Here is a 23,616-nt window from a genome sequence, read left to right on the forward strand (position 1 = left end):
TTTAGAAGCCAAAATCGACGTTCCTATCTGCTCCCAATTGAAAGGTATTACTTATTAAATGTAATACGTTAACCTAATGCTATCTAATAGAAGAGGTAGACCTTGCAGTAGTGAAGAACTAATTTAGAGGTTTCAAGTACCAGGGCATGTAAAAGTTAAAAGTGCATGTTTAACTTTTTAAATACACCGCACCCTGCCCATTGGGCTGTTAAGGGTCTAGGTATTAAAAAGGAAGGTTTAAGCCTGACAAAGGGCCTAATTATGATGGCGGTTGGACGAGCGCCATAGATGCGGGATAGATACCGACTAACATGTAGTCAGAGGTTCCACCCACCAAATTATGATGCGACCGCAGTGTAGGCGGTCGGAAACATCCCCTTTTCCATTGCGGCTTGTGCTGCAGCCCAGGAACGGTCTGCAAGACAAGCCGCAGTGTCAAAGGGGATGTTTTGAAACATCTATGCCCCACATGGGGATGGATGTTTGGGGGGTACCACAGGTGCCCCCCAGGCCTAATAGCAGAGACCCACGAGGGATGGGAGCCCTGCTAGGGTACCCAAAAGTCCCTTTTTGACAGCCTTTCCATGGCAGTCGGATCGCCGTGGAAAGGCTGTCGGAAAGGGATATTGTAATCCCTACATCGGTGCATGAGCAGGCACAGCCCCCATTGTAGGGAATGCAATCCGACTGATGGCCCTATGGGGTTCCTTGAGCCTGTCAGATACATTGGGCAGTCCCTCCGACTGCAGCGGTTGGACTGACGACATCCTAATGCGGCAGTTGGACCTTTATGCTGGATGTCAGTCAGACCGGCATCCTAATGAGGCCCAAAATGTTTTTTTTGCCTGGTCAGAGTAGCAGTTTTAAACTTGCTACATATTGCGCACTGCCAGGCCTGAGTCATGTTCAAAAGACTACTTAAGTGGGTAGCACAATCAGTGCTGTAGGCCCACTAGTAGCATTTAATGTACAAGCCCTGGGTACATGTAGTACCACTTTACCAAGGACTTATAAGGAAAGTAAATGTGCCAACTGGGTGTAAGCCAAATTTACTAATTTTAAGAGAAGAGAACACAAGCACTTTAGCACTGGTTAGCAATGGTAAAGTGCACAGAATCTCAAAGGCAGCAAAAATGTAGTCAGCAAAAACAGGAGTAAGGAAGTCAAAAGGTTTGGGGAAATTTACGCTAAGGATGCCAGGTCCAATATGTGTCTCTTCCCAGCTGAAAGCAGAGAGAACTACCCACCCTTACGGGAGTTTTCATTGCTCAGGCAGAAGAACCTGGAGAGACCATAAGCATTGGCGCTGTCAGCCCCAGAGAGATGCTCTATCGTAAAGTCCATTCCCTGTAGGGAGAACGACCACCTCAACAGTTTGGGATTCTCACCCCTCACTCGCATGAGCCATCTGAGGAGTTTGTGGTCTGTATGAACTTGGACATGAGCCTCAGACAGGTATAGTTTCTGCTCAAGTTCTTCAGTGCCCAGACCACGGCAAAGCTTTCCTCTATACTGCACTCCATCTCTGTCCGCTGGGCAGTGACCTCCTGCTGATGAAGACTACTGTTTAATCTAGGCCCTCTTCATTTAGCTGTGAGAGCACAGCCCCTACGCTACGCTCGGAGGCATTTTGTCTTAAAGATGAACTCTTGGGAGAATTTAGGGACCTTGTGCCAAGCATATGGCCTTCTTCAGGGTGTCAAAATCAGTCTAGCATGCTTCCGTCCAGATCACCTGTCTGGGCTGCTTCTTCAAAGTCAGCTCTGGCAAAAGAGCAACAATGGTGTCATAACCTTTGGCAAATCGCCTATAGTACCCAGTGAGGCTCATGAAAGCCCTCACCTTTGCCTGGTTCTTGGGGGTTCCCAGCCCTAATGGTTTCAATTTTTTGGGGGGAGTGGCTGCACCTTGTTTCCTCCAAATTAGTGACCCATGTAGACCACTGAACCCTGCCCTATCTGGTACTTACAGGCCTTAAAAGTCAGGCCTATTCTCTGCAGGCCTATAGCAAATAGTTGTTGATTAGATAGGCTGTACAGAAGTTCCCCAACCCAGCCAGGACTTGGTTGACCAACCTTTGGTAAGTGGCAGGGGTGTTCTTCAGCTCAAAAGGCATCACCCAAAACTAGAAGTGGCCTCCTGGGTTAGAGAAAGCAGACATCTCTTTGGCTCCCTCAATGAAGGCAATCTGCCAGTACATAGGTGCTGGGTGCTGAGGAACTTGGCAGCCCTTAACTGATTAATGACTGCACTGACCCCCTAGTAATGTTAATCCATGCAGTACCATATTTTAGGGGTGGTACTTAGAGGGGCAGCCTTAAGAACCAGCACCACTGGGCTCGACCAAGTGCTGCATGAAGGCTCAATCACCTCTAGCTCCAGCACTTTAGGGACTTCATCTTTTATGCAGGCTCTCACCTTGCCACATAGCCTGCAGATTTTACAAGCATACTGTCCTCAGTGTCAATATCATGGTACACCATGTAGTGAGCCCTGGGTTTAGGGAGAAGAAGGAAGTGAACTGCCCCAATACTTGTCGACAGCTCCTCTGTTGTTCTAGGGTCCGGGTAGCAGAAAGGTTGACACTCTTCACTGACCCATCCCGCTCCTTGGAAGAAAGGAGGTTAAGGAGAAGTTCACTCTCCTCCGCTCCGTCATATATGGCCAGGAACATGGTAATCTTGGAACATTTGAAGCAAGGTTTAAGGTGATTGACATGAAGGACCTGTAAAGACTTCCTGGGGCTGTTGAGGTCCACCAGGGAGACATCACCCTTGCACTCCTTCACCTCACAGAGCCCAGACCATGGGGCCTTGGGCTCTGCAAGCTCCATCACCCACACTTTTTGGCCAGGCTGGAACTTGACCAGAGTCGCCTTCTGGCTATACCACTTCACAACCTCCTGGCTAGCTTCCAGATTCTCCTTTGCCTTCTTCCAAGAGCGCTTCATCTGGGTGCAGTGGACCAGCATGTACCTGGCCACATCCTGAGGGGCTTCTTGGGAGTTGCTCCCAACCCTCATTCACCAAGCTGAGAGGGCCTTTGACAGGGTTCCAGTACAGTAAGTCAAAGGGGGTTATATCGGACCCTCTTTTGCGCTACCTCCCTGTATCCAAACTACAGGCATTGGTAGAGGATGTGCCACTTCCCCTTCAAGGGCTCTGACAGGCCCAGGATCAGTCCTTTAAGTGGTCTTGTTGAGCCTCAACGAGCCCATTGCTTTGAGAATGATGGAGTGTTGAGAACTTGTTAGTTAATTGGCATTTGTCCCACATGGACTTCATGTACGCTGACATGAAGTTGGTACCATGGTCAGATACTACCTCTTTGGGAAATCCCACAAGGGTAAATATCCTCATCAGTGCCCTGGCCACCGTAGGTGCAGGCACTGTCCTCAGATATAAAGGTTCCCGATACTGGGTATCATGTCCACCAAGATCAGGATGAATCTGTTGCCCATTGCTGTCTTGGTGTCAAGAGGCCCAACAATGTTTATGCCCACCCTTTCAAAAAAAAAGACCGGGCACTATGAGCCCTGGAAATACATAAACAAGCGTTTCAGCCCAGCTCCACGTACAATTAGTCTGGCACTTTGTTACAACACCATACTACTTCACAAGGAATTAATTTACCATTGACCTAAGAGTTTGTTTTGGTCCTGAGGAGAGCTCCGCAACCAGGGGGCTCGAAACGGGTCAACCTTGAGTGGCCCTGTGTCAATAAAATGGATAGTAGGACTGTGTTAGGATAACAAAAATTAAGTTCTGACTGTAATTTATAATAACAGAGTCACAGTAGAGTATCTAGCAGGGTACATTAAGTGTACGTTGAAACATTTGCTCTTTGGCAAAGGGCCATTTTGTATTGTTTGTTTTTTCGTTATTCATTACTTTTTTTGCATGCGTGAATGTTGAGTGTTTGTGACTAGTCAATAGTGTGGAGTGGATGTGTTGTAAATATGTAAAGTGAATATATGTTTTCATAAATTAAGTGGTCTTTTGTACATTGTTATATGCACCTTTGAAAAAAAGTTCTCTTAAAAATCAAAAAGTTAAGAGTGACTATTGAACTAAATAAATATAAAAACTAGTGACGTTATAAAAAAACTGACCCTTTATGTTTCATTTCATATAGGGGTCACCAAAAAAGTATGCAAGGTAATTCCAGTACTGGTACTAGTGTTGTTTTTTCCTGATATCTGACTTAGCCTTACTGGTTGATGAGTTAAGACCCTGTGTTGTTCATACCACCCTTTCAAAGGAGGCGCCAACGACTCAAAGGGGAACCAGGGGAACCATCTGCTTCCCTCCTGATTTTCCACTGGCCTAGAAGGTGGAACATAACTATCACAATGCATCTGAGGCCATCTTCATACCTGGCTAATAAAAGTGAGTGACAAGCCTACCAAAGGTCTTATCTTGTCCCAGATCACCTTCCGGGGGAACATCATGAGCCAGTTCCAGTAGGGAGGCCATGTAGCACTGGGGAACTAGAACATAAGGGTTGCACCAGGCTCAAAAACCTCATGTTCACTGAGACTATTTTCCCAGTAAATCAGGTGGTCACCTGAGCTGTCACCAGATTCTGCCTGCTGTGATATACCCTCCAGAGTAGGACACTCCTTGTGTGCTCTGCAGACCTCCTCCCTGGTGTGTCCTCCTTCCTTCTTCCCCTTGGTTAGTTCAGATAGGTTTCCCATGGTGGCAATGTCCTCCCCTGTAGGTTCCTGGGTTTTGCCTCCTCCCAGACTGTGGGAGATTCAGAAGCGAGTTTCCCACAGCCTTTGCCCTTCATCTTTTTTGGCAGGCACTTGGACCATTTTTCCAGGCTCCAAGTCCTCTTGACTACCCTCCCATACAGCCATGGACTGTGTGGTCAGGCACACCCACTCAGGCAACCTCAACATCCTCAGGTTGGACCGAAGATCCACCTTATTCCATATAGTATGCTCCTGGTCCTTTTTGAGCAGACAATCCACAGGCCTGGCCTGGCACAGCTACCCTCGAGAAACCTCAGACCCACCCTCTCACTCAAAGGGAACTGAATCCAGTGGCTAGTGACTCTCATGGTTGTCATCTGCTGCAACCTGGACTACATTAGGGAATACCTGCTCTAAAGACACCCGACAACACCTTGATGGTTGTCATACAGAGCATCCATGCATTGCCGACTAATGGTGACCCGCTGTCAGCCTTTCTTGGTATTGCTAGGCATGTGGGCTTTTGGCACCATCTCTCAGTTACCCAGGGAACTAGGATAACAGCTGCATTACCCGCATACTAACTTAGGCAATCCCCTCCCCAAGCGTTACCCTAGTCAGCCCCAGTGTGGGTCTGGGCCCGCTTGGGAAACTTGGCATCACTCTTGAAGTGCCTAATGTGATGGCATGAATAGAATTTATGGATGAACTTCCCTGAGGACTTATAGTCTGAGAACCCATTCAGAGACCAAGTTAGGCACGCTAAACAAAGTATCTTAATTCAAGGTTGTGGAGCATTGCAAGATCCTGTGTCGAGGATGCATTGCACATTATTGTTGAAGATGTCTTCGATGAGGGGCTTGTGATACGAAGTCTTGTGTAGAGGATGCATCACACCACAGCCGTTCCAAGCAAGCTAGGTTCTGTGAGCGAAGTCCTACGTTGTTGTCTAGTTTGCTGTCGACAATGTGCTTGAGTTGCGAGGTCCTGTGTCAGGGATTCATCACACTCTGAAGCGGTTGCTAGGAGATCACCTTCAGGCCCCTTCCAAGGGTCCAGGGCTGGAGTGGCACCACTTTGGGGGCAGGAGTCAAAGCATACTGAGTACTGGAACTGAGTTCAAAGTGGTTGGAGCCTTTTCTGTCCCCCAGGATCTGATCAGGAGTCCAGCCAACTAACCCTGAGAGTCACTCTGGTGGTCCGGAGTTCAAGAGGCAGGTACCATCCCTTTCACTCAGGCAACAGAGTAACAGGTTCAGAGATGTATTGAAGAGTTGGGTGTACTTGTCTAATATTTATACGTGGAGGCCCCTTTCAAGTAAGATAAGGTTCTGAAGGTTTACACCCACATAGGTGCATGGAATTTCCTGCCTCCTTGCCCTGGCTCCTACTTGTCTGGGGTCACACAAAACATGGGTGAAACCCTTTGTGTGTGTGCTTAGGCAGAGCCTTAGTGATGTGTAAGTGTGGTAGATGACCGCTCCTCCCCCTCATCATAGTCAGAGAAGCCCCATTCTGCTAACACCTATCCCCACTTTTTCTCATTGTCTGGGAGCAAAACTACTAGATATCCCTTGTCATGTGACCCTGGTTACTGACTGCAGGAACCAAATGGTTAGGACAAGAACATGCCATCTTTCTAAAGGAGCAACCCCAAAAGATGATGGAAGGAATGCTAAACGTCGCCAAACATTCATCCCCAGTACAGAGATTTGGGCCTAAATCAATCATTGTTTTTTTCACCATGCCATCTGAAGGGAGCATTTTCCGAATTGTAACTTAGCTTCCAACGTTACCAACAAAGACGGTTTTAATTATAATTCTTCAGACACAAAACTCGACATTCCTAACTGTTTCTGTTGGACTTCACACGTTTTGCAGGGTCATCCCAGAACGTTTTGTCTTCTTCCTGGATTTATCTGACCTGTTGTTGGTGGTTTTATGACTCTGGGCACTTTATCACTGCTGATCAGTGCTAAAGTGCATGTGCTCTCTATGGTAAACTTGGTAAGATTGGTCTACACCGGTTTAGCATATTTAATTTACCAATCAGTTCTTTGTACAGTGGTATCTCAAATACCCAGGGCCTAAATTAAATGCTACTGATGGGCATGCAGCGCTGCTTGCGCCACCCACCAAAGTAGCCTTTCACACCTGTCTCAGGCCTCTGCCACTGCAGGGCCTGCACGCACAGTATACTGCCGCTGTGACGTATCACATAAGGTGGTTGCCACATCTGTAAATCCCCTTTTACTACATATCTATCACCCCTAAGGTAGGCCCTAGCTAGCCCTAAGGGCAGGTTGCGGTGTAGGTAAAAAGTAGGACATGTCCCTTAACAGTGTGGCATGTCCTGGTAGTGACAAACAGGCTAGGTTGGTTTCTCACTGCGGTGAGGCTGCCATCTCATAGTGATGCATTGGGGATTCCCTAATATGAGCTTCGGTAGTAATTCCTGACATGAGAGGAGTAGAGGGATCAAGTCTGCTATGTTTGGAATAGTGGTGAGAAATGCTGCTTATTGGTGTTAGCGTATTTATTATTCCTATTTTAGAAATGCCACTTTTAGAAGTAGGCATTTCTGTGTGCCATCTGTCTTTGTGCCTGCCTAATGTGTATTGACCATCTGGGTCTGACTGACAGGGGGAGAAGGGGTGTGCATTCTCTCCAGCCAGTCCCTGGGGGGTTTGAGGTATGTCCTGCCATGCTTGGGTGACTCAGCCCTAGGCGTAATAGGCCTGGTCTGCATTCGGAGTGGCGGGAGGAGTACCACCTGCACCTGAATAGGGCTGTGCGGGCCTTCCACGATGATGGCTATGCCCCCCTCTGGCGTGTCTGGAGCCAGGGCTTACACTTTGAATGGGGAGTGTTGTGCACTGTAATTATATTTTTTGAGTGCCCCCAGAACTGGTTTAAATTGGGCTCAGGGTCCTGTGCCAGGGCAGAACAAAGACTTTTTGTGCTATAAGTACTGGGGCTGTGACCCCATGTCTGTTGAACTGAGCTTGCTTGGAACTTCAAGAACTGAGGAGAGCACACTGTGTGGACTGCAGTGTGCCAGGAGGAACCACCATTTGGGACTGCCCGTTGCCCGCAGGGTGGCTGAAAGGACTTCCACTCTGCTGAGTGACCCGGTGTGCTCTCAGTGCCAAGGCACTTTTGTTTTGGGGCACGCTGTGAGGTCGGGTATGCACTCACCCAGAGCGCATGGTGGGCCCATCCAACTTTATTTCTGTCCCAAGCCCAAGAGGTGGGCTCAACCCTCCACACGGCGAACGCTGAGCATGCCCTTTCTGGGGGGTGCAAAGATTGAAGACCCGACGGAGACTTCGCTCCATAGTCCATGGCCCGAGAAGCTGCCCGAAGTCAGGCAGATGAAGCCTGGTTGTGGGCGGGGCCTCTAGCCATGAGTGGATGAGCAAGGGAGGCCCTGCAGCAGAGGAGAGTCAATGAAGGCCATGGCCAAACTGTACCGCATACCACGAAGCAAGGGCGAAGGGAGTCGTCGCTTTTGTGCTCCTTGGCCCGGCGAGGCCTGATCCGAGTCTCCCCGTTGACTGACAGAGAGTCAACCCTCGTAGAGAGGAAGGAAGAAACGAGGACGGCACCGCGAGTCGGCGGGCCATCCCCAATGTGAATCCGCAGGCGGGAGACCCAGGGACGGTCTCCCCTAAGGGGATTGCACCCGACATTGGGTGCAGTTGACGAGGAGAGGTCTCCTTTGGATTTGGCTTTCCAGCAGCTGCGCCACACACACCGCGGCAGCTGACGATTGTGCCCACCGTTGGGAGCTTTTTTTGTGCTCCTGGGCCATTGCAGTGCGAGACTAAGACGGGCCTCTGCAGCAGAATTTTGGCGGCTGTGCCACAGGTCAGTGGGCAGCTGCCTCTCACTGTTGGGGGTATTTGGGCTCGAAGGAATTGTTGGCTAATGCAGGGGGATTCAACGTGTTGGGGAGTTCCTAACGTGTGCACGCTACTAGTGTGTACTAAGGTGCACTGATGATTATGATGTTTGCATAATGTATTATGTGCTGTGTATTCCTACCAGTAGTTACTTGTCACCCTAAAAGTGATGTATTATGACAATGGCCCAATTGGCCTAGTGATTTATGCAATCCCTGGTGGCACATTGAATTGTATGTGATTGTGTTCTAATGTGTTTTTATGGCTAATACAAAGGCTATTGTTATATGACCTTGTGTGGTTTCTTTTGTGGTGTGCCCAGTGTGTCGCTGCTGTCTGAGTGTGTTGCTTAAACGCTTTACACATTGCCTCTGGGTTAAGCCTAGCTACTCTTCCAAGCTACCAAGAGGGTGAGCAGGGGTTATCTTTAGTGTGTAACTCCCTTGCCCTGACTAGAGCGGTGGTTCCTGACTGGCTTAGGTGGATGCCCTAATCAACCAGAAACCCCATTTCTAACAGTTTCCATTTGCAAGTTATCACTTACTAAAGGTAACCCAATATTATCCCATGGGAGAGGTAGACTTGTAGGAGTGAAAAACGAATGTAAGAGTTTTTCACTTCCAGGACATGTAAAACTTAAAAGTACATGTCCAACTTTTTAAATGAACTGCACCATACCCTATAAGCTGTTTAGGGCCTATTCTAGTGGTGATTTATATGTTTTAAAAAGCAAAGTTTAGCCTGGCAAAAGCTTTATACTGCCAGGCCAAAGTGGCAGTTTGAAACTGCACACACAGGCTGCAATGGCAGGCCAGAAATATGTGTGAAGGGCTATTTAGGTGGGTATCACAATTAGTACTGCAGGCCCACTAGTAGCATTTAATTTACAGCAGCCTGGGTACATGCAGTACCACTTCATTAGGGACTTACAAGTCAATCAAATGTGCCAATGTGTAAGACAGTGTTGCTATGTTAGAAAAGAGAGAGCGCAAGCACTTTAGCACTAGTTATCAGCGGTAAAGGGCACAGAGTCCAAAAGCCAGTAAAAACAATGTCAGAACAAACAGAAGAATGGAAGGCAAAAAACTGGGGGGAAACCACACCAAGCATTTCAGATGCAACACTACCACTGCTCTAGAATATCCCCTTCAAAAGATGTGGACTGAAGGCAGCAACTACCGTTTTCTGAGAGCTTGACCACAACCGACTGAGAAGGTCACTTCAGTGAAGCCGACCATTGCTGTGAAGATCTAACTACTGGAAACCATCCAGAAAGGTTGTGGCATCCACCCTGGAACCAGGAGATAACACTGTGAAGGAGAAGGGTGCAACTACATCCCCTGCCCCACCACAACTGCTGGGACAACTTGCTTGTAAATCAGAGGGCTCATTCTCCTCCAAGGTAATGAGAGACAGAAAGACGCATGGGGAGGGCTGCTGCACCTTTTGAGACTGTTTATTGAGACTAAGAAACAATAAACTGATCAAAGAGGCTGCATATTCAAAACAATGATAATATCCGAGAAAACTGTAACTGAACCTAACAGTGTCTAAACCCATAGAAGGGTAAGGATGGTAATAGTGAGAACTTTAACTCTAGCATTGAGACGGGTGAAAGGGGTATTAGTGCCACGCTGATAGGATGTACCATTCATCAACCTTGTTGTCATGTACACTGAACAGTACAGTATTTAATTTTGCTGTGAGATTAAAAGTACTTTCTTTTTCAAAAAATAATCACCGGGGTGGACATTACCTTAATGCATATGTTGGTTAGTTGTTGAGTTCTAAGCTCTTGTCTCCCACTCTACCTCCCTGAGAGTCAAGTTCAGAAAGGGCAGTACTTGGCCCAGTTTACAGAGCCACTGTAAGAAGATGTCAGGACACAAGTGGCACCACAGTTGGGACCCAGTAGCCCTCCCTGCCCTGTGACCCCTTTAATGGTGCCTGACAGAGGTGTTGTCCCTCGCTCCCCCTAACTAATGTTCATAATGTGATCCCCAAAGATGAGTTTCTGAGTGTTGCTTAACTAATGAAAAATACTCCGGCAATCTGAACAGATGTACCAGGCAATGGTTGTAAAAACCAAGAGTGAAGGCTTGATCCATCTTGTCACGTATCCAGGATGTTTTTTTCATTATACGGTGTGGTCCCTGTAGACCTGTGATCTCAGTGTGTCTAAGATGGTGAAACAAGGTAATACAAGTATTTCCTTTGGAACCTGACTCAAGAACTACAAAGAAAGAAGCAACCAAATCAGATAAAGAATGACTTCATAGAGCGAGGTTTGCAAGCTGGGGCTCCTGCAGATCAGGAAGCAGAGAATACCATGCAACAAAGCAGCATGCCATCAATGGGATCCTGTAGGGTCATAGGTTATGAGACTGAGCTGGGATCCGGACGTAGATGTTTAGAAGCAAGTGGCTTTTAAACAGAAAAGTGACTTGAGTGACAAGGCACTGTTTGAAGGCTTTTGAAAAGAGGTAGCAGCATGACATATACATTTAATGATCAGATACCCTAATGCCTCAAGTCCCACCTAAGAAACTAGCATTCACAATGCAAACAGGCCTGGTATTTTTCCAGTGAAAATAATGTCTGCACTGAGTATGAAAATGTTGTCTATGTACAGGTGTGTAACACTGTGTCTATGCGTGTGTGCATGTCAAGATTATGCACTCAATGGTTCAAGGGCGGAATATCCTCGGTGTCTCAACGTCCTTTTATTGTATCTTGAAGCGCACACCATAGGGATGTATGTGGGAAGCTATTAGTACCTTTCAACTGAACTATGGTATTATTAATTCGATAGTACCAGCTGGTAGCAGTGCTAGGTTGCTACCAAACACCATATTATACACTGCATTTAAGAGATGTATGAAAGAATTCTTAACTACCAAATGATACATTTCATGTACTACGTCTGGTACCTCTCTTTAAGAGTCGACTACCACACATTACCGTAGGTCTCTAAGAACCTACAATAAATGATCATTCCTATGGACCAAAAAAAGCATCAGGGAACATCAGCAAAGATCAAACAAAGTTTGACCACGATGGACATAGTGAACTCTAGACTGAACAAGCACCCTAAAAAAAACCTAAACAAGCACCCACTCAAAATGAACTGCCTCGATGGCATAGTGCGACATCAAATTCTAAATACATATGGAATCTTTACTGACCTATTTTGAACAAATGTTTTTCCCGCTCTACTTATTGCCAACCACTCAGACGTCTTCATGACATGATCGACTCCATATAAGACCACAAATAAATCAAGTGGTACTGATTTGCTTTGCACACATAATCAATCCAGCACAGTCAACAGGGGTACAAATTCACCAACACACAGTGTAGATTACATCATTGGCTGTACTCCTCTACAAAGATAAAGCATATCTTGAGTTGTAGCAGTGTAGGTTCTTCTTCCACTCAGAGGAAATATACAGCTCAGAGAGCAGCTATGCACACTACTCCTACAACAAAAAACAGCATCAGAACAATCTTCGCTACCAAAGTACATTGCAGGCATCATCAGATGCAAGCCCACACACAATCACAGAATGACAAGCACCAGCAGTGGAAGGGTCACTCACACACACAAAACAAGCAAAGCCTGGCAACAACAGTGCAAGCTTCACACAAACACTAAACACAAAGCAGAAGCTCAAGTATATCTCTCCACCTCATACACACAACACACACATGCACCTGAGAAAAGCTAGAGCAGTTAGCAGGGGGAGCAAGGTTCACTTTGATACAGAATGTGTACAGCCCAAAGATATAAACAAAACGTGCTGTACTCTCACAGAGAAAAGGAATGGCATTAGGGAGGTAACTACAAGCGACACACGCTCTCACGCGTGCATCCCCTTCCAAACGAAAGCCTCATCGCTAGCAGTGAAACACAGAACAGTAGAGTTAATCACATCTCAGTTGGCCATGGTACCAGAATATAATCGACATGCCATCTCCACAAATAGTGTGACCAGTAATGTTGCCCCATTGGTGTTAATAACGGAACCATTTTGTAAATTATATTTAGTACATAATATTTCTGTCAGACGATATTTTTGTTAATGATGTTCTGAAATGCAACGCTCATCACATTACTGCCTCTCTTTGTCCAGCCCATGCACTAAGTCCCAGAGTTAGTACATGAGCGCATTTTATAAAGTAATAGGGAGCATGGACCCGATCTACGTAGGACCAACCAGTGAAAGTGTAGCGGTGCAAACCAGGACTATGTGCCTGATTTTTTTAATCCAGCACCAGATGCATGAGCCCTATATTTTTGGGGAGGTATATTTTTGTTGAGGGATTGAGTGAAGTAGAGGAAGCTAAGAAATGCCATATTGCGCATTGCTTTTCATAATTACCGTCTATTTAGTTAAGAAGGAGAGGAGGTACACAACATGGAACTGTACATAGGCTGCAGTTAATAGTGAGAAATGGACATATTAGAAAATTCTAGCTTCTCAGCAAGGTCTATGATGCAGCTTGAAACATCTTGGTCAAAAACAATCCTGCTTTTGAGAGTTACCTTTCATAATCTAGATTTTATCCAAAACTATTATGAGTTCAGTTTTACTTATGAAATTGAGACAAAATACGAGGAAATATTAGGATATAAGATCACATTGCCCCCATCCTTATCGCACTCCATTGACACCCCTTGATGGACCACACCAGCTTCAACACCAGAAGCATCATTTACAAAGCCTTCATGACATAACCTCTGCTGATCTTGCACAGAAGCTCATTGTCTCTGGCGGTTCTCTGCAGACTAACAAGAAAGAAAAATCAAGGCAGAATGATTTTTCCATCTATGCACCCAGGATCTGGAGAAACATATCCATATCCATCAGGACTGGCCTGATGCTGCTCCACTTTTAAAAATAGTTGAAGACTCACCTCTTTAAAGAACTTCAAATGAAATTGTATTAACCATTCACAATCTTGCTACCTCTCCTATCACTCGTTGACTTTATGCTAGTCTTTGTCCCTGTACAACGCTCCTATGCCTTTTGGTAGGTTCATACAATAGAAATATCTTATATATATTTTAAATGATGTTGCTGTTTAGAGACCCTCCTAAAACAGAAGGAGTACGGCCACAACCTCATTCCTTCTGACAACCACCTCTAACCCCTTTCTCAGAGAGGTTGGCAGCTTGACAGTCACTGGTAAAGGGCATGAATTGAAGTCCATGGTTCATCTTATATAGTGCACATACATGATAGGATTATTTATTTATTATTTATTTCGAAGTTTTCTATAGCGCTAACAAGACCCGAAGGTAGCAGAGCGCTTTACAGTAACAGGCGTGACAGGGTGAACAACAAGACATGTAACAAGTAGAGGCAGTCCAATATTGGGGGAGGGAAAGTGCGTAACAGTGGGACTTTTGGTGTAAGGATACATAGCTAACACATAGTTCAGTGGGAGATCCTGATTACAAAGAGAACACAACACAATCATCATATGTGTTACTAGAGACATAGAACAAACTACTTCAATGCAAGGGATACAGACAGTTGCTGTTGTATGTAAGCATCAATGAATGCCGCATTCTGTGATGACATTTTGGAATCAGTTGTATCTAGTTTCACATACCCACTGAAGCCGGCATTTCGCCCCATTGTAAAATGGTCTCCTTTGTGAAGTGTCCATAGGTATCAATGTAGACTCCTTCGTCCTCATACGTGAGCAGAAGTTCCACCCCATTGGTATTTGGCAGAATAATAATTGCATGCGGATGAATATTCCCGTGGATCTGAAAACACATTTCATTGAGATTAGAAATGAAGCTGCACATTGTCTGATGGCATCAATCTAGCAGGGTTTAAATGCCATTATACAGAAAATGCAAAACAATTGTATCTGGCTGGCTGACAAAACTTGAATAAATGCATTTCCACACAACTGCTGAGTGATGCATTTTTATATCAGCCACAAAAAAATATATATTTTTTTCTCCCACTTGTATTTATAAAAGTAGATTCTCTTGTCAAAAATGCAGAGGCGCTTAAACAATTTAGACTGAAAGTTTTTTAAGCTATAGGACAGACAAGATATATTTCGAATGACGGAGAAATAAATTACATCCAAAATATCTGTATCGACATTGATATCGTATGAATTTCCTACCCTCAATAAAAAATAATTTGATTCACGTTTACAGGTCATGTCGATAGTTCACAGAACAAGGCGATAGACCCATCTTAGTATCACAGCTTGTAGTTCCAGGCCAAGCAATCTTCCTGCTTCAAAAATAAACAATTGTAAGCTTATTCTTTTGGAAAGTTACTCATTTTATGGGACTCACAGTAATCTATGGCCTATGCGCGCAAGCCAAAAGAAGCTGTTGGTTTCCACTCTATGGTCAACCATATACCAACAAAATGTTCTCCCAGAGACTCTTACAATAGAAATCGTCTACACAATATGGGGATGGTGACAGATGGTAAGTGTCAGAAATGGCAGGTGCAGGATAGCATCTTTCTGCACTCTATTTGAATGTGTATGGAGAGCTAAGTCTTCTGGGATGAGATGGGGTTAAGCTGGCAGCTATCCTTCGATCTGGTATCTCCTCTATGCCACTTTCAAAAGATCTTGACTTGCCTAGATACAGCTTGATGCTATATTGCCAATTGCTAAATTGCCAAGAGAGAGAGTGCAGGAAAATGGGGAAATTCATCATGCCCTACTCTACAGCAAAAGTGGAACAAGTGAATAGACTGGTGTATGGCACAGAATTTATGGTCTGGACATTCATAGGTGCTCGCCTGATTGAATCTATCTCCCCAGGTAAAACACTATCTACAACAAAAGTTGGGCTGTGAGTTGGCATAAGAACTTTGCTCAATTAGCCATTGTTATGTATGAGGTGGGCATTCAGACCAGTTATGTATTTGCAACCGGTAGGATGCCAGTGATCATGTAACATGTTATGTCCATTTGATGTCACAGAAAAAATATGCTAATAAAAAATATGTGGATACACAAATAGAAAGGAATCAGTAAAAGAGTACAAGGCAGGGGGATCACTAACACAATATCATGGTAAACAATATCGTTGACTAAAGCATTACATCAAAAATATTGTTTACCACAATATCGTGGTCTTATACAATGGTAAGTACAAAAATATCAGGGGGAAAAAAGTGTTGACATTAATATCGTCGAATAATCAACCAAAATATCGATTTTTCATTATAAATAGAGTTTAACATAGTAAATGTTAAATATGTTAATATATAATTTTAATATAATGAATATTAAATATTTGTCCTTAATATATAATCCTATATATACATATATACTTATATAAACATACAAACACATACATATATGTGTTTATATTTATACATATATATATATATATAGTGTTGCTTCCGTCACTTATTAACAACAGAACAGCTCTCTGGGTGATGCTCCAGATTGTTTTATTTCGAATTTCTCTGTTTCATCAAGCAAGGCAGAACGCCTGACGCCGTAACGGTGTTCTGCCGTGCTTGCTGAAATATAGAAATTTGAAATAAAACAATATGGAGCATCACCCGGAATGCCGTTCTGTTATTAATAAGCGACTGAAGCAGCACTATGTAAATACGCTTGGACGCAGGAAATCTACGAGCACCCACTGATGATTAGGTAGCATATCAGCTATACGCGGAGACCTGTTGATACATTATATATATATATATATATATATATATATATATATATATATATATATATATATATATATATATATATATATAGCGACAGGCCCGCTTAACCTGAGGTGGGCTTCACTACCATGGCTGGGCACAGCCGTAATACATCCAACGTGCAGGAAAGCCCCAAAGGAGTGAAGCCACTAGAAGAGTATCGCACTTCAATTTATTTCACAACTTGCCGGCAGACAGCATTTCAGGTACAGGCTTCGGTAAGTATAATTCGCGAGACGCGTTTCAGGAATTAAAGTCCCTTCCTCAGTGGCATTGTCGAAGCATTATTGGAAGCACTGTTTCTACACACAGCATATATAACAACTGCCGGCCCGAGTGGGCGTGTCCATTCAAGTGGATTTCCGGGCATTTTAGTGTACAGAGTTTTCCTAATGTCTTCACCTTTCAACTGCAATTATCCCAAGTGGGTAAAAGTCTTTACCGGAAAGCCGCCTGCCCCGCTTTCCAGTTGCGAGATCAGTGCACCAAGCCGACACCACCCTGCAATGGTGCCGTAGCTTATTTCTTCCCATAGTTGCAGGCTACAAATTGGAACCCGCAACAGGCCCGCTTAACCTGCGATGGGCTTCACTACCACAGCTGGGCATAGCCGTAATACATCCAACATGCAGGAAAGCCCCAAAGTAGTGAAACCACTAGAAGAGTATCGCACTTCAATTTATTTCACAACTTGCCGGCAGACAGCATTTCAGGTACAGGCTTCGGTAAGTATAATTCGCCAGATGCGTTTCAGGAATTAAAGTCCCTTCCTCAGTGGCATTGTCGAAGCATCATTGGAAGCACTGTTTCTACACACAGCATATATAACAACTACTGGCCCCAGTGGGCGTGTCCATTCAAGTGGATTTCTGGGCATTGTAGTGTGCAGAGTTTTCCTCATGTGGGATGGCTTCCTAATGTCTTCACCTTTCAACTGCAATTATCCCAAGTGGGTAAAAGTCTTTACCGGAAAGCCGCCTGCCCCGCTTTCCAGTTGCGAGATCAGTGCACCAAGCCGGCACCACCATGCAATGGCGCCGTAGCTTACTTCTTCCCATAGTCGCAGGCTACAAATTGGAACCCGTGACAGGCCCGCTTAACCTGCGGTGGGCTTCACTACCACGGCTGGGCACAGCCGTAATACATCCAGCGTGCAGGAAAGCCCCAAAGGAGTGAAGCCACTAGAAGAGTATCGCACTTCAATTTATTTCACAACTTGCCGGCAGATAGCATTTCAGGTACAGGCTTCAGTAAGTATAATTCGCCAGACGCGTTTCAGGAATTAAAGTCCCTTCATCAGTGGCATTGTCGAAGCATCATTGGAAGCACTGTTTCTACACACAGCATATATAACAACTGACGGCCCCAGTGGACGTGTCCATTCAAGTGGATATCTGGGCATTGTAGTGTGCGGAGTGTTCCTCATGTGGGGCGGCTTCCTAATGTCTTCACCTTTCAACTGCAATTATCCCAAGTGGGTAAAAGTCTTTACCGGAAAGCCGCCTGCCCCGCTTTCCAGTTGCGAGATCAGTGCACCAAGCCGGCACCACCCTGCAATGGCGCCGTAGCTTACAGTTTAAGTATCAGAGCTCCGCAGGCAGACGCCGGGAGACTCGCTTTTTTAAAATCTTGTGGAAAATTGTTTTTATCTGTTTACATTGCACTAGAAGCCTGTAGCTTCACTCACCAGAAACTGAGCACAAACAGCGTCCCTCGTGACGGCTGCAACGACACCCCAGCTCGCCTCCCCGGCGACGCACAGGCCACGCCCACTTTCAAGGCCACGCCCCCTCTGGGACATCATTTAAAAGCGCGCGCGCCGTGCGCCGCCTCCTGAAGTATCAGAGCTCCGCAGGCAGACGCCAGGAGACTCGCTTTTTTAAAATCTTGTGGAAAATTGTTTTTATCTGTTTACATTGCACTAGAAGCCTGTAGCTTCACTCACCAGAAACTGAGCACAAACAGCGTCCCTCGTGACGGCTGCAACGACACCCCAGCTCGCCTCCCCGGCGACGCACAGGCCACGCCCACTTTCAAGGCCACGCCCCCTCTGGGACATCATTTAAAAGCGCGCGCGCCGTGCGCCGCCTCTTGAAGTATCAGAGCTCCGCAGGCAGACGCCGGGAGACTCGCTTTTTTAAAATCTTGTGGAAAATTGTTTTTATCTGTTTACATTGCACTAGAAGCCTGTAGCTTCACTCACCAGAAACTGAGCACAAACAGCGTCCCTCGTGACGGCTGCAACGACACCCCAGCTCGCCTCCCCGGCGACGCACAGGCCACGCCCACTTTCAAGGCCACGACCTCCCCCGCCCATATCATGTGTTGCCAGCGGAAGCGCAGCGGACGAGCGCAGCGGGAGCTCCGTTTGCGCGCCGAAGGCGCGCCTAAGGCAAGCCCGTCTGCGCCCGTCCGCGGCAGACCGGGGCACGGGGCCAGACCACCTGGTCCGCACCCCCCAGATAACCGATACGACAAGGAGGAGCTACTCAGCCTTCGTAATAAATACTTAAAGGTATGTGAGCACAGTATTGATCTCAGTATAGGTAGTCCTACGTATCCCTGCGAACTCTGTGGCTTCATCTTTAATAAGCATCCTAAAACAAGTACGCCCAACGACAACGTTCAACCAGAGCACAGTAGGAAAATCAGTGGTGCTCTGCTTAATTGTCGCTCCCTCAAAAAGCACAAACTAGAAGTATACGACCTCATCACAGACAACAAATGGGACATACTATGCCTCACGGAAACTTGGCTGGACGAAGACTCAGACCCTGAAGTCAGGGAGGCCCTTCCCCCTGGATATGCAATTTGCAGGCAGGATAGATCTAAGGGAAGGGGAGGTGGCATCGCCATTATCTATAGAGTAAATATGACATGCTCCCTCGAACCTGCAAATATATCAGATAGCGAAACTGGAGCATTCTCCATCGAGATCGACAATAATACGGTAATTAAAGGCCTACTAATCTATAGACCCCCGGGAGGTAGCAGAAACTTTGCGGATAGTCTCATCCAGAACGTTACCCCATTGGCTATGAGATACAGGAAGTTCCTAGTACTAGGGGATCTTAATCTCCACTTTGAAGACCTCAATAATTCAGCTGCTCAAGAACTGTGCCAAGAGCTGCAAACCTTACAATTAGGAACAGCCTCCCTCCTCCCTACCCATCGTCAGGGGCACTTACTTGACCCCATTTTCAACAATTTGGAGGATCTGAAGCAGGACCCTCCCATTCCTTTGCTGTGGACCGACCACTTCCTTGTCCCCTTTCACTTCCTAATCCAGACTCATCATAAAAAAAACTACCATAGCGCCAATAAACAACAGAGGAAATGGGCCCGTTTCTCCATGGACTCTTTCGAACATCACTTCCTATTAAACGGTTCTCCCATTGACCTAGGAGTAGAGGTTGACAGGGCTTGTACGGCTTTGGACGGAAACATCACTAAAGCCCTGGACATCACTGCCCCTTGGGCCAATAAGGGTCCGGAGCGACAAACTAAAACTGCACCTTGGTTCAGCATAGCTCTTAAAGAAACCAAGGCAGCCTGTAAGAGGCTCGAACGCGCCTGGAGAAAGAACTATTCACCAGAGGCTAGAGATGTGTACAAAGCTAGCTTAAAAGATTATCACCTCCAAATCAGGAAAACTAAAGCGACCTTCTACGCTGATCGAATAGATAGTGCTAACTGCTCATCTAAGGAACTCTTTAGGATCTATAAAGAGATTACTACACCCCCCCCCCTCCTCAGAGCAGGCTGACACCTCAGCACAATCTTGTAACGCCATCGCGGAATTTTTTTACAAAAAAGTACGCGACATTTACACCAGTTTCCCTGAGGATGCCAGAACGGGCTCCAACCTTCTTCCTCCTCAGGAAGAAGCGACTTGGGAGGCAAAGATCGAAGACTGCCTCACAGTATTCCAGGTTCCGACGGAGGACCTCCTGACAGCCATGGCTAAAGGAATCAAATCAGGCTCCCCTCACGATCCGGCCCCTGCCAAATTCCTGGCCAGTGCCATGAGTCTTCTGGCACCCTATGTTGGCCATATATTGTCTATCTCTTTTAACACTGGCAAGGTCCCTCACGGGTGGAAACAGGCAGTCGTGCTACCTCTTAAGAAAAAACCCCACATTAGTGCGTCCCAGCTTAGCAACCTGCGCCCCATTTCGCTTTTACCCTTCTTTTCTAAACTGGCGGAAAAGCTGGTCAACCAACAACTCTCAGCACACATAGAGTCCAGAGGCCTCCTGCATACTAACCAATCGGGCTTCCGGGCCCGCCATTCTACAGAATCAGCCCTCCTTTTTTCGACTGAGGCACTGAGGAAGCACGTGGACGCCGGGCATGTGGCGGCACTAGTGCTCCTGGACCTCAGCGCAGCTTTCGACACTGTGGCACATCATACGTTGCTACAGTGTCTGAAGAAAGGAGGAGTGACAGGTATGGCCTGGTTATGGCTGGAATCTTTTCTTAACAACCGGAGCTTCTCGGTGCAGCAAGGAGGAGCTCGATCCGACACCTTTGACCTCGGTCAAGGAGTGCCGCAGGGATCAAGTCTCAGTCCAACACTTTTTAATTTATATGTCACCCCCGTGGCCACTACTGCGGAACGCTATGGGGTGGAAGTAGTAACATACGCAGACGACACCCAGCTGGTGATCGCTCTGACACAACCTGCTGAACAAGCCGCCGCGAACTTCTCAGCATGCCTACAGGAGATGGCTGGATGGATGGCGAAGAATTGCCTCCGTCTTAATGGTGACAAGACTGAGGTGCTGATCGTGGGAAAACCCCCCTCAGTCTGGTCATCTGCCTGGTGGCCGCAGACCTTGGGGCCCCTCCCTACCCCCAGTGATCAGGTCAAGAATCTTGGAGTATGGGTGGACTCAAAGCTTGACTACAACTACCACACCAGACGAGTAGCTGGTACTTGCTTTTCGATTCTACGGAAACTCCGCAAAACCATCGACTTGCTCCCAGAATCCTCAAGGAAGACCCTGGTCCATGCTCTTGTTACGTCAAGACTGGACTACGGCAATGCCCTGTATCTAGGTGCCAACGCCTCTAGTCGGCGGCGACTGCAGACCATCCAGAATGCTGCCGCTCGCCTGGTCCTCCGGCTGCCCAGAAGAGCCGCCTCAAAAAAATCCCTACAAACATTACATTGGCTCCCGATCAATGAAAGGATCGACTTCAAGGCCCTTTGTATTGGACACAGGATCGTACATGGCAAGGGCCCGGCCTTCCTTCGGAACCTGCTATGCCCCTATACGCCTACCCGTCAACTCCGCTCATTAGGAGCAGGCCTTCTCGCTGTCCCCAGACACAAGAAAGCCAGAATGGGAGGCAGATCCTTTCGTACTTTGGCGGCACACAAATGGAACTCTCTCCCCCTGAGCTTAAGAGTTGAAACATCGGAGCTCATCTTCCGCAGGAAACTGAAAACATTTCTCTTTCCTAAAGACTAAGCCCGTATTGTTCTGACTGATGGAGCAACTGACTCTTCGGACAGCGCGGGGACACACTGACAGTGTAACCAGGCGCTATATAAATTCAGAAATAATAATAATACTTCTTCCCATAGTTGCAGGCTACAAATTGGAACCCGCGCCAGGCCCGCTTAACCTGCGGTGGGCTTCACTACCAAGCCTGGGCACAGCCGTAATACATCCAACGTGCAGGAAAGCCCCAAAGGAGCGAAGCTACTAGAAGAATATATATATGTATATATACGTATACATACGTATATGTATATGTATGTTCTTCACCAAATGCCCTGATGCTTCGGGAGGGCACTCGCCAGCAGCCCTGCCATCCAGCCTTCACTTAGAACTCTTCTCCGCATACCAAATTAATTAATCCAGGCCTAACGCATTTCAATGCACTTGGCATCTTCATCAGAGGCTCGCAAAATTTTCACAGGAAACACTCTCTTTTCCTTTTATTGTCCGTATGTCCCTCTTTCTATATTTCCTTAATTAGGTTTTGCTTCGTACAGACTTGGAGCCTACTGGGATATGTAGTTCCCTTTGACGAGCAGTTCATCTTTCCTAAGTGGGCTCCTGTTTAAAATTTGAATTCAAATGCAAATCTTCTTCCTTTGTAGGATTTTGGATGTCGGGAAGAGTTATATTAATTTTGGGTCGGTGCGCTGTATGCGGAAGGAAAGGTGTCCCTCCACAGCCTCTCTGCTTGCTTTGACCAAGATGGTGCCTCCTCCCCATGACCGGACCGCCGTGCAAGTTATGTTGTTCACCAAATGCCCTGATGCTTCAGGGAGGGCACTTGCCAACAGCCCTACCATCTGGCCTTCACGCAGAACTCTTCTCCACATACCAAATCAATTAATCCAGGCCTAACGCGTTTCAATGCACTTGGCATCTTCTTTAGAGGCTGTATCAGTCTTAGAGCGCACCCAGTGCGGCACACCAGGTGCAATCAATCGATTATGCATGCTAATAAGAGACTTTCAAGTGCCCGAGAAGAAAGCAGCCAGCCCCTGATGAGAGGCAAAATGGCCTTGAAACGCGTAGGGCAAAGAAACTACTTACCGAATGTCGAGGAAATGGGGTGCTGTCGAGTGCCTCCTGAAGGCTCAGACCATTGCTTCAAAAAATGTCGACATGCCTGTACCGGCGTGTGGGAGAGCACCATCGTGAATACAGACGAGGCTGAAGGTCGGGACCATGCCCAACCTGGACAGCACAGCGAGCCCAGTACCTACTAAGGATACTACCTCGAGATTACCCTCCTACTAAAGGAATAATTATGCCAATAAAACGGCGCTTGGAGGCCACTAAAGGTAAAGAATGACTCTCTAAGGACCACATGTCCCTGCATGCATCAGTCTTACAGCGCGCCCAGTGCCGCACACCGGGTGCAATCAATTATGCATGCAAATAAGAGACATTCAAGCACCAGAGAAGAATGTAGCCAGCCCCTAATGAGAGGCAAAACGGCCTCGAAACACGCAGGGCGAACAAACTACTTACCGGAATGTTGAGAAAATGGGGGAGCTGTCAAGTGCCTCCTGAAGGCTCGGACCATTGCTTAAAAAAAAAAAATATATATATATATATATATATATATATATATATATATATTTATAAACATGATTAAATATTTATCAATCTGAAAAGGATCCACTGATGGTCACCCGCAATCGCACCTTGTGTCGAAGCTGTCAGGGACTGTCCAGGACTATGTCAGGAACACATTCAGGGTCTTGGGCAAGGACTGGGAATGGGGTGGAAAACGTACACAGAGAGGAGTACAGCACTGCCCA

The 23,616-nt window shown here is 46.4% G+C and overlaps 1 protein-coding gene across 2 annotated transcripts in view; it reads right to left on the minus strand.

The window, feature by feature from the left end:
• The window catches only part of NRK (Nik related kinase), a 1,020,485-nt gene that overhangs the window by 124,035 nt on the left and 872,834 nt on the right, over positions 1–23,616 (minus strand). For both annotated transcript variants that reach the window (XM_078688671.1, XM_078688672.1), the window contains one exon: positions 14,224–14,383. In XM_078688671.1, coding sequence (XP_078544797.1) covers positions 14,224–14,383 — 160 coding nt within the window. The remainder of the gene's footprint in view (positions 1–14,223; positions 14,384–23,616) is intronic.

Source organism: Lissotriton helveticus, chromosome 4_1 (assembly GCF_964261635.1).
Source record: "Lissotriton helveticus chromosome 4_1, aLisHel1.1, whole genome shotgun sequence".
In the NCBI taxonomy this organism is placed as follows: Eukaryota; Metazoa; Chordata; class Amphibia; order Caudata; family Salamandridae; genus Lissotriton; species Lissotriton helveticus.